This window comes from Rana temporaria, chromosome 12 (genome assembly GCF_905171775.1).
Source record: "Rana temporaria chromosome 12, aRanTem1.1, whole genome shotgun sequence".
Lineage (NCBI taxonomy): Eukaryota > Metazoa > Chordata > Amphibia > Anura > Ranidae > Rana > Rana temporaria.
Genome location: NC_053500.1, coordinates 51,706,181 through 51,723,053, shown reverse-complemented (window position 1 = coordinate 51,723,053; position 16,873 = coordinate 51,706,181). Strand labels below are relative to the sequence as shown.

The window sequence follows — 16,873 nt, the reverse complement described above, 5'->3', positions numbered from 1 at the left end:
ATAATACGATAGTTTTCTGGCACCAATTCTCCGAGAATGGTGTTGCAGTCGTCTGAGAGCCAGCTTTCTGTAATAAAGAGGCAGTCTAGATCGTATTGTAGTAAGAAATCGTGGATTTCTAATCAGTGTTTTACTGCCAATCTTGTGTTGATCAAAGCACATGATATGTGCTTAAGCTGGGTTGAATGGCTGAAATTTTTGATGGTCGATCGATCGATTCTCAAAAGTTGCTCTATTTTTAAGGCCTTTTTGTGGTGATGGCTGGTAATACTGTTGCGAATCGTCTCAGACCCCAAATAGTCTCTGCAGAGTATCGCAGACTAGCCATAGTCGCCAGTCACCGGGGGGGGGGGGGGGGGGGGGCGCTGATGTTTAATTTGTTTCGATGGGGGGAGGATTCACTGAATCCTCTCTCTAGGCTTGGTCCAGAGGAAGGCAAAAAAAACCCTGGCAGTGCTAAGCCAATGTGCCGCCGCAGGGAAAATAAATTCCTTCCTGATCCCTGAGAGGCGATCGGAGAAAACCCTGGATCAAGTGCTATTGGTTTTTGAAGGAGGAAGGGGGGATGAGAGGTGTCACTGTTGCTGGGGTGTACCAAGATGGCCGCCGACCGAGACACAGGCCTCAGGTTTGGGGGCTGTCAGGTGGATTTGAACTAGGGTTGATAATCCGGGGGAGGATGTGGTCCTCCAGGGGTGGGGGGGGATATTCTAGACAATTCCGGGTGATTTCCGGGCTGTTACTAGGCCTATATGCGGCGCGCCGCTAGGCCGCGGTTTTTCCTAAGTGCGGCGGCCGCGAATGTGGTCTAGTCTGGCGCGGATGCGGAGAAGAGCCGCAAATCGCTACTATGAGCGACGGGGGGCCGGGAGGGGTGCCTCAGATTGTGGATGGCAGTGTGGAGGAACGGTGCGGTTTAAAGAAGAGGTAGAGAGCCGCAATATAGGTCGATGGAATGGCTGTCCTGAAAAGGACGGCCATCAGCGATTCCTAGGGGGTGGATGGCCCTGAAAGACAGGGTCTTACCTGAGAAGATGGGGCCCAAGGGAAGGAAGGAGCCGGTCCTATGAGCTGAAGTTGACTCGTGCAGCAAGGGGTGTAGGAGGCTGCCTGCCTGCCGTCTAGCTGACTGTCTGTCTGGTCCCTGGGTGAGAGCAGACTCGAAGCGGAAGGTCCGGAGTGCCCTACTCCACCACTGACTGACACTAGCTGTCAGTGTTCCAGTTCCCACGGAGCCAGATAAATACAGTAAGAAAAGATTTCATGAAAAATAGATCATAGGGCTATTAGAATGTTTTTGGATGTTCTGGGAGGACGTCATATGATGTCCTAAAACTCTCCCTGCGGGGGCGTGGCGAGCTCTGACCCTGGGACACGGCGCATTACCAATCTTGGTAAAAAGCCCATGGCGAGGCTCTTTACCCATGTGAACAGTTGTGTCCAATCACAGCTGATCACATGTAAACAAGGAAATACCAGTTATCGGCATTCCTCTCCTCATACCGAGAGTGTGAGAAAAGGAGGGCCAAATCCCCGGCATTTCCACACAGGGGAGATCTGCACAAATAATCAGGGCACTGATTAACAGTGATGCCAATCTGTGCCCAACAGTGATGCCAATCTGTGCCCAACAGTGATGCCAATCTGTGCCACCCACCAGTTCCTCCTCATCATTGCCCTTTAGTGCAGTGACTATCAGTGAAGGAGAACAATTACCTATTTACAAAATGTTATAACAAAAAAGAAGAAATTGACCTGGACAGGAAGTGGGTAAAAGTGCACAGTAGGCAAATGGTTAATGAAAAAAGACTTGTAATCTACTGTACATAATATATAAATCAAAAAACCTCTTGCTAGCAGTCACCATATAACACTGAGTAAAAGTGGCTCTTCAATTTCAGCAGGAATAATGTAGCACTTTGCAGTAGCCACTACTATCCACTTATAAAGAATCAAGAAAACAAAAAGTTCATCCAAATGTCTGGATAGGTTTTTTTCATAGGTAGCTAAACACTCCTAAATACTGTTTAAAAGGTTTAACTATACTGTATATGATACAAAACCCGAGTATGACTTCTCCACAAGCATCAAAGACAGCATTTCATCTGCCACCACCGCTATTCGTCAATCTACTGAAGCGTTCTTCTCCTACTGAAAATCCCTGGGGCAGCCACGCGCACATCAAAAAATCAAAGTTTAAAAGCAGAAAAAAACAGAGGGACTGATGGCGGAAAAAAATAAAATAAATAAAACGTTCATTAGAATGCTTCATAAAAACAAATGCTTGCTTCTCTCATGAGAATTTCAAAGCGCTGAGATATGTGTGGCACACGAGAGCAATCTCAGATAAGAGATTCTAAATGTCCTGAATAATTTCACCTCACTGTTGTACAGATGAACTAAATTAGTTCCAGGACTTCACAGGATTTACTATGGAACATATCAGCATTTCTAGAACTAAATGCCTATTGAGGTCTTTCAGATATCTGGCAGTAGCGGTCTTTAGGGGTTGATGGATTTGTGTTGTAAAGGTGAAGCGCTGATATTTACACATATACAGTGCCCTAAAAAAGTATTCATACCCCTAGAACTTTTCCACATTTTGTCACGTTACAGCCAAAAACTTAAATGTATTTTATTGGGATTTTATGTGATAGACCAACACAAAGTGGCACAAAATTGTGAAGTGGAAGGAAAATTATAAATGGTTTTCCAAAATTTTTACAAATATGTGAAAAGTGTGGTGTGCATTTGTATTTACCCCCCTAATTCCACACGTGTGTTTTTTATTCTCAGTATAAATACAGCTGTTCTGTGAAGCCCTCTGAGGTTTATTAGTTTATTAGGCCAAGGAACACACCAGACAGGTCAGGGATAAAGTTGTGGGAAAGTTTAAAGTAGGGTTAGGTTATAAAAAAAATATCCCGAGCTTTGAACATCTCAGGGAGCACTGTTCAATCCATCATCCGAAAATGGAAAGAGTATGACAACTGCAAAACTACCAAGACATGGCTGTCCACCTAAACTGACAGGCTGGGCAAGGAGAGTATTAATAAGAGAAGCAGCCAAGAGGTCCATGGTAACTCTGCAGAGATCCACAGCTCAGGTGGGAGAATCTGTCCACAGGACAACTATAGCCATTCATTGTGTACTATTGTGTTGATCTTTGCGATTGGTCACAGTGATCACATGTTACAGACAGGGCCAAACACAGTGCATCTTCACTATGTGATAGCCAATCAAAGAGATCAACACAATGGTACTTTTTTTTTTTTTTTAAATACTGTCACCAGTCAGTGTCCCTGACCACTGGCACAAAAATTGTGAAAGAAAAAACATTGTATTTAATTTCCTAATTTCCAAATAATTGTGACAAAAAATGTCAACGTCAAAAAACTCACCATGCCTCTTACTAAATACTAAATATCACTTTTTTAAGACCGAGTACAAGTACCGATACTTTGTCAGTAGTTTTTTTTTTTTTTATTGAATTTATTATTATTTTTAGAATTTAACCTTTTTATTATTTACTCATTACAATTCTTTTTTTTTTTTTTTTTTTTTTTAGCCCTGTTGGAGTGGGGCTTTGCTGAGATATCGGGGGGGGGGGGGGCTTAAACAACCTCTGACATCTCCCTTTTGAGACAGAGAAAGAAAGTGTGGACACAGATTCCCCTGTTCGTTTCTCTGTAGCCTCAGCTGCACTAAAGATGAATGGAGTGGAGACAGAGGCTCCTCTCCATTCATAAACTGAAGCATTCGTTTACGATGCTCAGTGACAGTTATGAATGAACAGAGTCAGTGGATCAGTGACTCTGTGCAAATTAGAAAATAAAGGAGTCAGTAAATGACATATTCACCAGCTCCTTCCCAACAGATCGAGGACAGGGGGCGGAGGAGCACGGAGGGGGACCGATGAGCACAGAGGGAGACTGGAGGAGGATATGGGGGACAGTCAGATGATCGGTGCAGCGCTGGGGGGGGGGGGGGGGGGGGAGTTACAATAATCGATCTCCCTGTATAGATTTCAATAAAGCAGCTGAAAGCCACAGGAGGGAGAGGAGAAGCGGCTGGCTGATGCTTTATTGAAATCTATACTGGGAGATCCTGATGGTAACTCCCCCCCAGCGCTGCACCGATCGTCCCTGACTGTCAAGGTATCGGATTAAGCATCGGAGCATTTGCCCGAGTACTCGGGAAAATACTCGGTATTAGTGCAACCCTACTAATACTTTGGAAAGTACCTTGTCTACTTTCCAAAAAGGGGCAATTTGTACTGCTCTGATAGTCAGTAAATCAGGATTGATCAATTTTCAAATATATATATATATATATATATATATATATATATATGTCATAGTTTGTAGACGCTTGCAATGCTGTACATAAATGAAATTTATAGATTTTTTTCCCCACAAATAGAGCTTTCTTTTGGAGGTATTTGATTAGGACTCTGTTTTTTATTTTTTGTGCTATAAACAAACAAAAAAAAAGTAAATTTTTTATGCCTAGCATAAATCTCCTGGCGCTTTCCCGCACCCAGGGAGTCGCGCACAGCCTGCCACCCAAGTGAATGACTATCACGACCATACGCTGGGAAACACTATTGCTTAGATGTATCAGTGTTTTACCATCCTTGCACTGAGATCACCAGATAGAATCATCTTGCCAGATGTTGATCGAATCAAACAAAGATGGCGAACTTTGGCCTACAGATGTGAGCACATGGCTTGCTGCTGCCATCTTTGTTTGATTCAATTAAAATCTGTAAAGGTGATTCTATCTGGTGATCTCAGTCTTGGTGGATTTTAAGGAGCGTCATGCCTATATGGTCAATAAAGCTGTTTTGACTACTTTATCTGGGTAGTCCAACGCTTAGGGTAAGGGTCAGTGTGTGTCTTCCCCATCAGTGGGGATATTCATTGTAACACCTATTGTTTTGGATTACTGGAATCTTTGCTATATGGACTTTATATTTATATTCAATTAACAGGCTATTCACGTTTACAAGAGTACGGCCATACCCTTGTGTGTGGCTCCCTTAGTGCGGCAAAGCAGCTGAAGATTTAGGCTAGACATAAAAAATGCCTATAATCATCCGTGTGCATGAACCCTTAATGGTGCATGCAGCCAGTTTTTCAGGATATCTCTAAAAACTGTGTTGCTTCCTCTGGAGCGGTGCAGACCAGCCTCAAAAAACCTGTTTGAGAAACCATGGATTTCTGAGACAAGGCATGCATTACGTTGCAGAAAGACAGAAGCTCCCCCAGTGGGGACAACCTTAGAGCTGCTCAACAGCTGTCAAAAGAGCAAGCTTAAAATTTCTGAAATGTAAATATTTTTCAGAGGAGCTCTCAAGAACAAGTATGTGTTATCATTAACCTCACACGCTCTCAAATGCACAAAAAGTGTTATTTCATCACATATTATTTGGACACTCACCCAAAAGCACTATTTGTGGCACTGTTCGTGCAGCCTGTAACATCTCCTTCACCTTTGGTTGGGGATTCACCACTAGAAAGGTATGTCCAATAAATAATGGTAGCATGGCTTGGAGTTGGAACTGTCCCAGAACCTTTCTAACGACCTGGAGACAGGAAAAAGTAAAATAAATCCATGTTCTTGATCTTCCACAATGCATGTATAATATTTTTTTTTCCATCAGTACCTGATTAGGAAAAATTTTAATACGAGCGCCATTTTTGAATAGTCTATGTCGAAAAAGTAAGAAGTCCTCTGCTCCGATTGAATTGCGCTGGAATACTGCAAATATCTTACTGTCCTGGAGAACCGCATGTAGCTGGTTACATAGAAATCGCTCATATAAGTTCTCCTAAAAAAAAAAAGACACATCACGTTTATCACACAAATATCTGCAATTAGGCCAATTTTTGATTTTTATATCTATACATTAAAGAGAACATTAAACCTTTCTCTCCTTTCAGAGAATGCTGCCAGGCCTTGTTCACAGCTTATATGAGTGGAGTGTGTACAGCAAGCTTTTTCAATACATATCCAAAGTATTCAACAAGCTCTATGCAGCTTGTTAAAGCCTTCCAGTTCCAATTTGGGAATGTGAAACAGATTATTCTGTATTTGGAGTGCTGTAGATCATACTGTATTTGGACTGCTGTCACTTTAAACAAACTGTTAGCAGGCTTAAACAGGCTTCAAGTAAAGCCAAAGTATTTTTAAAATTGTGTTCTGATTGCACATAGCACTTTGTCCTATGTGGTCTTCAAGCCGAGCTAGTGTGGTTGGCAGCACATCCCCTCCCCCCACCGCTCTCAGACCACAAAGCTAGCAAGAAGACAAATAACTACTGAGTCTTGTTTGAGGGCGCTTGTTTGTTGTCACGGGGAGGAGCTGTGTCAGTTCCCCTGTAGTACCTTATTTTTTCATTGGCGTCAGGACACTGGCGGCAATAACCTTGGTTGCTAGCACACAGGCAGCCGGGCTGCACAGCTTCCTCCGTTGCTAGGAGGCAGGCAGCCGGGCCACAAAATTGTTTAGAAAACATACTACTGTCAATTTACAACCTCCTAATACTTTAAATTCTGTGGATTGCTGCTTACACACCAAAATGCTTATTATTTAGTAAGCACATTAGCGATTTGTTAATGCACTGATTTTTATTGCATGCATGCATTCTGCATTCTAGTGTACATATGTTTATTAGGTTGCCAAGCATGTTTGATGGGTATATATGTATTCGTTTTTTTACAGTACTGAAATATTGCGCTCAATTACTACTTTTTACACTGCATATGTAAACCACTTTAATACAAGGGCAGCTCCACAATACATTTTATTTATATCTGCCCATACAATATCATTGGTTGGTATGGTGCAGGCAGCCATCTGCAGCATAACAACCAATAACGTTGTGTAGCCTGGCATCCTGCATCCTAACAACCAATGACACTGTGTGCCCCAGACCAGCTTCCTATGTCCTTGCAAACAATGAAAACGCAGCAAGCGAGCAGACAAATAACTAATCTTGATTGATGACACTTGTCTCTGGCTCCATACACTGCCATAAGCAATGTCACAAAAAAAATGCAGGGGGGCTTGCCAGTTTCCCTGTTCCACCCTCTCTGTCTCTTTATAAGTGTCAGGATGCTAGAGGCCAGGGTGCACAGTGTCATTGGTTGCTAGGATGCAGGTGGCTGGGCTGCACAATTATCGGTTACTTGGATGCAGGCAGCTGGGCAACATAGGTTGGCTGGTAGCATGTAGCCTGCAGCATGTTGTATGGTATATGTGGCTGCCTACAACATAACCAATGACGCTGTGTGGCCCAACTGCCTAGGTCTTAATGAACAATGAAAAGGAGAAGGGGTGGTGCACAGGAGCCCTCTAGCTTAAATCCCCCCCCCCCCTTACACTCCCAGGTGCGCTAACTGAACACGAGGTGATGGCAACTGAGCTCAAGGTTAGTAACATTAACAAATAGGCTTCTATTCAGAAAGCAGCAGAGAAGATGGAACATAAGCAAGCATTGAATAAAAAAAAGGGAGAAGATGAAAATTGTTACATAGTAGGTGAGGTTGAAAAAAAGACACAAGTCCATCAAGTCCAACCTATGTGTGTGATATGTCAATATTACATTGTATATCCCTGTATATTGTGGACGCTCATGGGGTTAACTAATCGTGTTTTTTTTAACTATTGATGCTCCCCGCTGAGACCACCGCCTGTGGAAGGGAATTCCACATCCACAAAATAAGCAAGCATGGAATACAAGAGGGAGAAGATGGAAAACAAGCAAGCATGGAATAAAAGATATATATGGAAAGGTTTAGGACTTTGAGTGAGGTGTGTAAAACGTGGGTCGATGCAGCAAACACAATCTTGGTATAAATATAAAAACAAGATGATGCACATAAAAAACGATCTTTATTATAGTCGGTCGGTATTGGTAACCATATTGCGACATGATGTGACTATTACTCAATAAAATTATCACAGCAAAATTACAACAAAAAATACACATTAAAATCAAGACATATATAAAGTACATGATAGAATGCTAGAGGGATTGCCACACCATGCTCAATGTCCCAAATCTCTCCTATGTGCATGGAATAAAAGAGGGAGAAGTTGGGAAAATAAGCAAATATGTAAGCATGGAATAAAAGAGGGAGAAGATGAAAAATATGTAAGCATGGAATAAAAGAGGGATTTTCTTCACATTTCAATGGCATTTCATTTGAGGGGCTAATACATATAGACATGAGTGTATGGACCTGTATGTATTTTTTTTTAATGCTCATGGGAGTTCTTCTTAAAGTTTAAAGCTGGATTGGCAGCTTGTTTAAAGTTACTCCATTTAAGATCTGTGTTTATAAATAAAGCTTGCCAAAAGCTCTGCATAAAAAAAGTAAAAAACATAGACATTGCATGTTGATTTAATTTAGAATGAGGTTATAAACCTCTTATGTAAGATTTTAGAACCTTTATGGAAATACTCCTGAGCCTCTTTGCAATTTTTAGTAATTCCATAAACTTTTCACTTTAGTGGTAGAATATAGAGCCCCACACTTCCAGATGGTGAATAATAATTTACATAATGTGATACCATTTAGAAGACAGTGTTAGAATTTGACCATATTTACCTCTTTAACCTGAATATTTTTAAATGTTAATTGTGCCCGAGATTTTGTTCTGAGACAGTAAAGCCACTTGAAGGTTGCAGTGATCACAGAAGGGGCATCATCATTGAGGCATACACTGGATATTTTAAAGCTCATCTTAGAGTTCAGAAAAAAAGGGGGCAGGGAGCTGAAGTTACACTCTGCAGAGCTCAGTGGGGAGAGCGCTGGGAGCTGACTGGAGGGAAGGAACACACCCCCATCACACAGTGCACAAGAACAGATCTAAGGCTGTCACTCTGCTGGAGATCCCTCCTGTCACCATTTTTCTCTTGGTGTCAGGAAAACTTGTCAGTAGTGTTTCAAGCTGATAGAGGGATGAAGCACCAGACAGAAATTGCACTTGGCTTCCTGGATTAAGACAAGTATACACTGTAGAACGGGAGCCAGCAACCTGTAGATCACGATCTACTGGTAGATGTTTGACAGGTGACTTGCTGACCTGCCATTCCAGAGCATCACACAGAATGCAATGCAGAGGGACTACTTGTAAAGTTGGAGCTGTAGTAGGGAGCAAGAACCGCAAAATGCAATGCCTCCTCTGTAGTGCCTGTACGGCTCCTGTCCCATGCGGAGTGATACCAACTGCACTCCACCTCTTATCCCTGCTAGAGATCTCCAGAGTGGTGCCAGCAGCAGGAAAGAAGAGATCTTCAGGTCAGTGTGAAGCAATACACTGGGCATATTAATATAAGGCTGCTTTTTACACCAATGTGCTAAAGTTTACCCACACCAGGTGCAGTGCTTTGTACCTGCAGCTTTGCTGCGCTTAGCCATAGACTTCTATTATATTCTGCAGGCTTGGTGCACTTTCTGAATGCAGGGATTTTGGTGCAATTTAAAAAAGTACACTACACCTGCATGATATAATAGAAGTCTATGGCAAAGCGCAGCTAGCCCAGGAAAGTTGCAGATGTACTGCGCTGCAACCGCGATGTAGTTAACACGCAGCACATCAGTGTGAAAGCAGCCCTATACTACTATGCCCAATGTATTGCTTCACACTGACCTGTAGATCTCCTTTTTTACATTTGCAGTTGGGGGGGGTGGGGGGGGGGAACCCCATAGTTAAGACATGTTTTTATCACCCCCGCCCCAACCGCACCCCCTTTAGCCGCAGTGGCCAGGGGTATACACATGTCGCAACAGTAGTTGTACGTCATGGTTGGTGAATGTAGCAACTGTCAAGCATGACCCATTTAAGTGAACGAGGCTGCTCTACAACCTTGTGCAGTACAGCAAACAAGGGGTTAAAGCAGGCAGCACTGTGTTGCTTTCTCACCACCTGCTTTAACCCCTTGGACCGCGCAGAAGTATGCAGTTTCAGGGCACTTGCACAGTGGCCCCATTTACTTAAATGGATCTCAATTGGCAGATGGTAGCACCCACCAAAAGCAACAAGGGGCTTTATTCCTGCTGCGGCATGTGTACATCTTTGGAAGCTGCCTCAGCAGCCAAAGGGGGTTTTACCACCCCCCCCCCCAACTTTACGTCTGAACGAGCCCTAAGGGTGCCAATACTGAATGCAACTAGGGCTCATTCACAAATGCGGCAGGCACTGCTGCTCCTCCGAAAATTAATCATAGTGTGTTTGACAGGTGGTGAGGAAGAGATATACTGCCTCCTCACCATTTGATTTAAACCCATGATTCACTTGTAATGCACACGATTGAGACACGGCAGTACGGCAATTAGAGGCTCAAATCAGGTGTGAAGAAGCGAAACTGTGCCCGGTGGTCTCTGACTTCTCCCATGTTCTTCAGGTAGATCTCCACCTCTTTATGGTTGCCTACCCCTGATCTACAACGATACGCTTTGTTCATATTTCATGTCTGAGGTTTACAACCACTTTAAAAGTGGAGGTTCACCCTAAAACAATTATCTAACATTACATCCAGCATACTAACGACATGTACAGTATGCAGGTATTTTTTTTTTTTCGCCGTACATACCGTTATATTGTTATTTTCCCCCCGGCTTCTGATTCCCGCGGGACTAGGCGTTCCTATCCCTGGGTTAGATGATTGACGTCTGGTGAAAAACTTCCCATGGCGCACAAGGCTATTTACGGAAAACTGGTGACCAGTTTTCCGTAAATAGCCGACCTGCGAGTCGGCTCTATATGACGCCTGCACAGTCAGCTCTACACGGCGGGCGCAGGCGCCGTATAGCTGGGGGGAAACTAACAATATATTGGCACACTGACTCAAAGTCCATTCACTTGTAGTGGACTTACATTTAGCCCCCCTCCTCTCCAGCAATTTTTACAATAGGTCATACTTATCTAACACTTACATCATCTTCCCTGTGTGGCCTTCCTGGCACTACACAGCTTCAGAAAAATCTTCCCAATTGGCACGAGGCTATTTCATTTAGGATCTTAAGACTTAAAGGCAGCAGCCCCCCTAATACTTACCGGAGTCTGTCCATCTTTATCCAGGGATGTTGCAGGAGTGTCTAAGCTGCCCGGGACTCCCATCATTGGCTAAGATGGCAGCGTAGGGTGATTGGCTCCTGCAGTTATCAATCAAAATCATTCAGCCTAATCAGTAGAGAGAGGGGGCGGTGTGTGAATGGACACAGGGAGCTGTGACTCGGCTCGGGTGCCCGCATAGCAAGCTGCTTGCTGTGGGGGCACTCAACAGATGGGAGGGGCCAGGAGCAACGAAGAGGGACCAAACAAGAGGAGGATCTGGGCTGTTCTATGCAAAACCACTGCAACTGAGCAGGTAAGTATAACATGTTTGTTATAAAAAAAAAAAAAGAAAAAAAAAAAAAGGACTTTACAATCACTTCAAAGTAGAACTATAGGCAAAACAATCATTGGGGAGATTTCCCTTCCCTTCCTGTCCCATAGCCAAACAGGAAGTGAGAGGAAATGTCTGCAAATTAAGGGAATCTCTTCCCCTGGTCACCAAAACTAGTGTACCCATTGGAATATTTACTTTCTTTCTCGTACATCACGGGACACAGAGCGGCATATTCATTACTATGTGGGTTATATGGAGTACCTTCAGGTGATGGACACTGGCAATCTCAAACAGGAAGTGCCCCTCCCTATATAACCCCCTCCCATAGGAGGAGTACCTCAGTTTTTTCGCCAGTGTCTTAGGTGTTGGTCATGGTTTAGCTTTGCCTCCACATCCTTGGGATCAAGGCAGGCTAACCGGATCTGTCCAACGGCCTCAGTGCTAAAGTGGACAGTATCCGGACCCCAAAGCCATGGGGTTTGCCCATAACGCTTCTCTTTTTAGAGAGCTGGACCCTGGGCCCAGGACTTAGAACCTTGGGTATCTAAAGCTCCTGTTTGCCAGGGTGCTATATGGGCCCAGGACAGTGGCTCCTTCATAGGAACCCAGGGCCTGAAGGTCTAGACGCCACCCACGGAGATGGGGGAAGATTGGACCTCTTGCTGTGCAAAAGTCCTGCGGCATGGAGCAGGTAAGTATTGGGGATCCTGCGGAACTTGGTTCTTAGCAGATTCCCTGTAGGGGGGTGCACAGGGGGTCATGCCTGGGTATGCTCTGCATTGGCAAGGAATCACTATGTCTATGATCAGAGACAGGATGATTCAATCTTTTTCCCCCAGTGATAGGTGTCCTCCCTGGTAAGTGTTGTTTAGCTGGGTCTGCTGGCGCTAGGTGTGGGATCTCTGTAAAAAGGGGAGCCGTTTTTCCCATGCTAAGAGGAGGTCTGTGACCTACCTGAGGGCTTACCTGCCTGGGTGCTGCGCCGCTCCGTCCTCCTCCATGTGCGATGGCCCCCGCCGACGGGCGCGCGCGCGTGCCCGAGATATGAACGATTTTCGTGCCATTGGCTGGGGTGGGGGCACGTCCCTGTGGGCGGCGAATTACATAAAGGAAGGGGAGGCCCTTCCATTAGCTGCCAAAAGCTCAGTGTCTTCCTGAGTTAGAGGAGAGGAGGACGCAGAGCGGAGCTCGCTGAGGACACCCAGTGGCGGAAGGAAAGATTGCAGTCTTTTTCTAAAGAATAGACTGTCAAACCTACAGATAGGTTTTCTTTTTCCTTTTTTTCAGCAGATGGCTATTGGCAATACTTATTAGGAGACAGAGTGTTTTCTTTTCCTCTTAAAAAAAAAAGAAAAAAAAAAAAAAAAGAAAAAGACAGAAGAAGGGAAAGAACTTCTGATCTCCCTTCTCAGTTTGGGCGTTAGTCACTATCGCTCCCAAACCGACAGATCCCCTTAGCTGGGCGATAGCAGGTGTACCTCGGTAGTGTACCATGGCTTCTGGGTTAGAGGGTACAAAGGGTGGGGATTCCCCCCGCAAAATCCGAGGGCTCAGACACGGCTATGCCGCTGCTTTCCCCACAGGACATATCAGGGCACGCCTTGATGGGACCTGGGGGATCTGGTGCTGGGGCTGGTCCAGGTCAGTCCAACCCCGGGTTTGTCACTGAGAGGGTGCTTGCTGTTTCTTTAGGAGAACTAGAGAAAAGAATGGCAAAAATGATAGCCAAGGCTATATCGGGTAGAAAGCGGACTAGGTCTCCGTCACCCGAGCAGGAACCCTCAGACACAGAGATCCTTTCCCTAGGGGAATTGGATAATCTTGACGTTTTGGACCAGGGTGGTTCAGAGATCGAGGATCCGGATACTGAGGAGTCTAATTCAGCCTCCCAAGGGGAGAGTTTGTGGGTTCAAGCCTTAACGGACATGGTCCATGAGGCATTTAAGTTACCCGTACCAGAACCTCAAGTATCGGCGGTTTCAGCTTTAGGCTCATTAAGAGCGCCTCAAAGCAACGCAGTTTTTCCGGTCCATCCTCTACTCGAGGATGTCATATTTCAGGATTGGACCAAGCCAGATAGAGTTTTTACCACCTAAAAAATTCTCTGTTTTATATCCTATGGAGGAGAAATTCTCCAAAAGGTGGGCGCTCCCGGCTGTGGACGCAGCCATCTCCTGTGTGAACAGATCTTTAACTTGTCCTGTAGAAAACTTACAGGTGTTTAAGGATCCGGTTGATAAGCGCTTGGAAACATTACTTAAGGCCTCCTTTACTTCAGCAGGGGCGGTAGTTCAGCCCGCTGTGGCTGCTATTGGAGTTGCCCAAGCATTATCAGACAAGACTAAGCAGATGCTTAAACTTATCCCTGCCCAGCAGGCAGAGGAGTTTGCGGATATACCCAGGGCTATACGCTTTACGGTGGATGCTATCAAAGACTCCATCCAGCAGGCGTCACGTTTATCCTTATTTCTAATCCATATGAGAAGGCTCTTATGGTTGAAGAATTGGGAGGCAGAGCCCCCGTGCAAGAAACTCCTGGTAGGGTTCCCCTTCCATGGAGGGCGACTCTTCGGAGAAGATCTGGATAGATATATTCAGACTATATCAAGCGGCAAGAGCACTCTCTTGCCAGTCAAGAAGAAGGCCCGAGGGCCCGCGTTTAAACGCCAGCCCTCCCCGGGGCAGGGGCCCTCTAATACCAAACAGTATCGACGGCCTCCTGCAAGATCAGGCTTTAACAATAAGCCGCAGGGCCAAGCCACTGGGAGCAAGAAGCAGTGGTACCGCAAGCCTGCGAAACCAGCCCCCAAGTCGGCCTTATGAAGGGGCGCCCCCACCCACGATGGTGGGGGGAAGGCTGCGTCTCTTTGCAGAGGTTTGGGAGGCCAGCATTCCCGACAGCTGGGTTCGGTCTTCCGTGGCCACGGGCTACAAACTAGAATTTCTAAAATTTCCTCATTATCAGGAGTCAAGAGTGCCAGGCGACCCTGTGAAAAGAGCCGCATTAATGGCGGCATTGAATCATCTGCTATGCCAGAAGGTGATAGTAGAAGTACCAGTCCGGGAACAGGGATTGGGGTTCTACTCCAACCTGTTTATCATCCCAAAGCCCAACGGCGATGTCAGGCCAATTTTGGACTTAAAGGGAGTAAATGCGTACCTAAAGGTCCGCTCATTCCGGATGGAAACTATTCGGTCAGCAGTCGCCGTGCTCCAGAAGGACGACTTCATGGCATCCATAGACATAAAGGATGCTTACCTTCATGTGCCAATTTTCCAGCCACATCAAGTATTTCTACGCTTCTCGGTGGCTCAGCGTCATTTCCAGTTTGTGGCGCTCCCCTTCGGGTTGGCTACGGCCCCCCGGGTATTCACGAAGGTCCTAGCCCCAATCCTAGCCAATCTAAGGACCCAAGGGGTCACGGTCCTGGCTTACCTGGACGACCTCTTGGTCATAGACCACTCGTCTCCTGGCCTGGAACGAGCAGTGGCCCTCACGGTTCAGTACCTCGAGAGGTTCGGCTGGGTCCTAAATCGAGACAAATCAGCATTCCAGCCCACAAGGCAGCTGGAATATCTCGGCATGAGATTGGATACAGAACAACAGAAGGTGTTCCTACCCCTATTAAAGGTCAAAGCCATCAAAGAGCTAATACAGATGGTTCTAAGCAAGAGAAAGCCAACTGTTCGCCTATGTATGCGGTTACTAGGCAAGCTGGTGGCCACGTTCGAAGCGGTACCGTACGCTCAGAGCCACACTCGCATCCTGCAGGCAGCCATCCTGTCAGCATGGAGCAAGAGGCCTCAGGCCTTAGAAATTCCTTTGCCACTCTCACCAAGAGTCCGGCAAAGTCTATCTTGGTGGTTAAACCCACAGAATCTCCTGAAGGGAAAGACTTTCAGTCCTGTGACCTGGAAGATAGTAACCACAGACGCCAGCCTGATGGGCTGGGGAGCAATTTTGGATGGTTGCACTCGCCAGGGCACTTGGGCAGCGGCAGAGAAGCAGTTGCCCATCAATATCTTGGAGCTCAGAGCTGCTCGACTAGCCCTCAGGGCTTGGACGTCCAAACTACAGGGGTTCCCGGTGAGAATACAATCGGACAATGCCACGGCGGTGGCGTATATAAATCACCAAGGGGGAACCAAGAGTCAAGCCGCTCAGAGAGAGGTGAGCTTAATTCTCTTGTGGGCAGAGGCCCATGTGCCCTGCATATCGGCTATATTCATTCCCGGAGTGGACAACCTACAGGCGGACTTCTTAAGTCGCCAGACTCTGTTGCCGGGGGAGTGGTCTCTGCATCCACAGGTCTTTCAGACACTCTGCCAGAAATGGGGAGTGCCGGACGTGGATATCATGGCATCGAGACTGAACAAGAAGCTAGACAGGTTCATGTCCCGCACAAGGGATCCCAGGGCCTGCGGAACCGATGCGTTAGTTTGCCCTTGGCATCAGTTCAAACTTCTTTATGCATTTCCCCCGCTCCAGTTACTACCCCGCCTGCTGCGCAGGATCAGGGTGGAGCACATACCAGTCATCCTGGTAGCTCCAGCATGGCCCAGAAGGGCATGGTATTCACTAATCCTAAGGATGGTAGTGGGAGACCCTTGGACTCCTCCTCTACGGCCAGACCTGCTATCGCAAGGTCCGATCCTCCACCCTGCCTTACGGCATCTAAATTTGACGGCCTGGAAGCTAAATCCCTGATTCTCAGGGGTAGAGGTCTGTCTCAGAAAGTAATCTCTACCCTAATCAGAGCCAGGAAACCGGTCTCTAGGGTGATTTATTACAGGGTCTGGAAGGCCTATGTAGACTGGTGTGAGTCCAAGCTATGGCTTTCTCGTAAGTTTACCATTGATAGAGTATTAAGTTTTCTCCAGCTAGGAGTGGATAGAGGACTGGCATTAAGCACAATCAAAGGACAGATTTCAGCTTTGTCAGTATGGTTTCAGTGGCCGCTGGCCACCCACTCGCTGGTTAAGACCTTCATTCAAGGGGTCTTACGTATTAATCCTCCAGTTAAATCCCCGCTTTGTCCGTGGGATTTAAATCTTGTTCTGTCAAGTTTACAGAAACAACCTTTTGAGCCGTTGGCTGAAATTCCTTTGGTTTTACTGACAAGGAAGTTAGTATTTTTGGTCGCCATAGTTTCCGCCAGAAGAGTATCGGAACTGGCAGCCTTATCCTGTAAGGAACCATATCTTATTTTTCATAAGGACAAGGTCGTTCTCCGCCCTCATCCTTCCTTCCTACCAAAGGTTATATCCAGTTTTCATCTAAACCAGGATTTGGTATTACCATCCTTCTTTCCTAAACCTACTTCCAAAAAGGAAGGGTTGCTGCATACCTTGGATATTGTCAGGGCCATGAAGGCCTATCTTAAAGCTACAGAGAAGATCCGGAAAACAGACGTGTTGTTCATTTTACCGGATGGGCCCAAAAAGGGGCAGGCAGCTGCAAAATCCACC

General features: G+C 45.8%; 1 protein-coding gene across 1 annotated transcript in view; it reads right to left on the bottom strand.

Annotated features, from left to right (window-relative positions):
* MRPL10 (mitochondrial ribosomal protein L10) overlaps positions 1-16,873 on the bottom strand; it is a 38,497-nt gene that overhangs the window by 7,926 nt on the left and 13,698 nt on the right. The window contains exons 3-4 of the mRNA XM_040331244.1: positions 5,669-5,833; positions 5,443-5,587 (exon numbers count right to left, since the gene is read on the bottom strand). Of these exons, the coding sequence (XP_040187178.1) occupies positions 5,443-5,587; positions 5,669-5,833 (310 nt within the window). The remainder of the gene's footprint in view (positions 1-5,442; positions 5,588-5,668; positions 5,834-16,873) is intronic.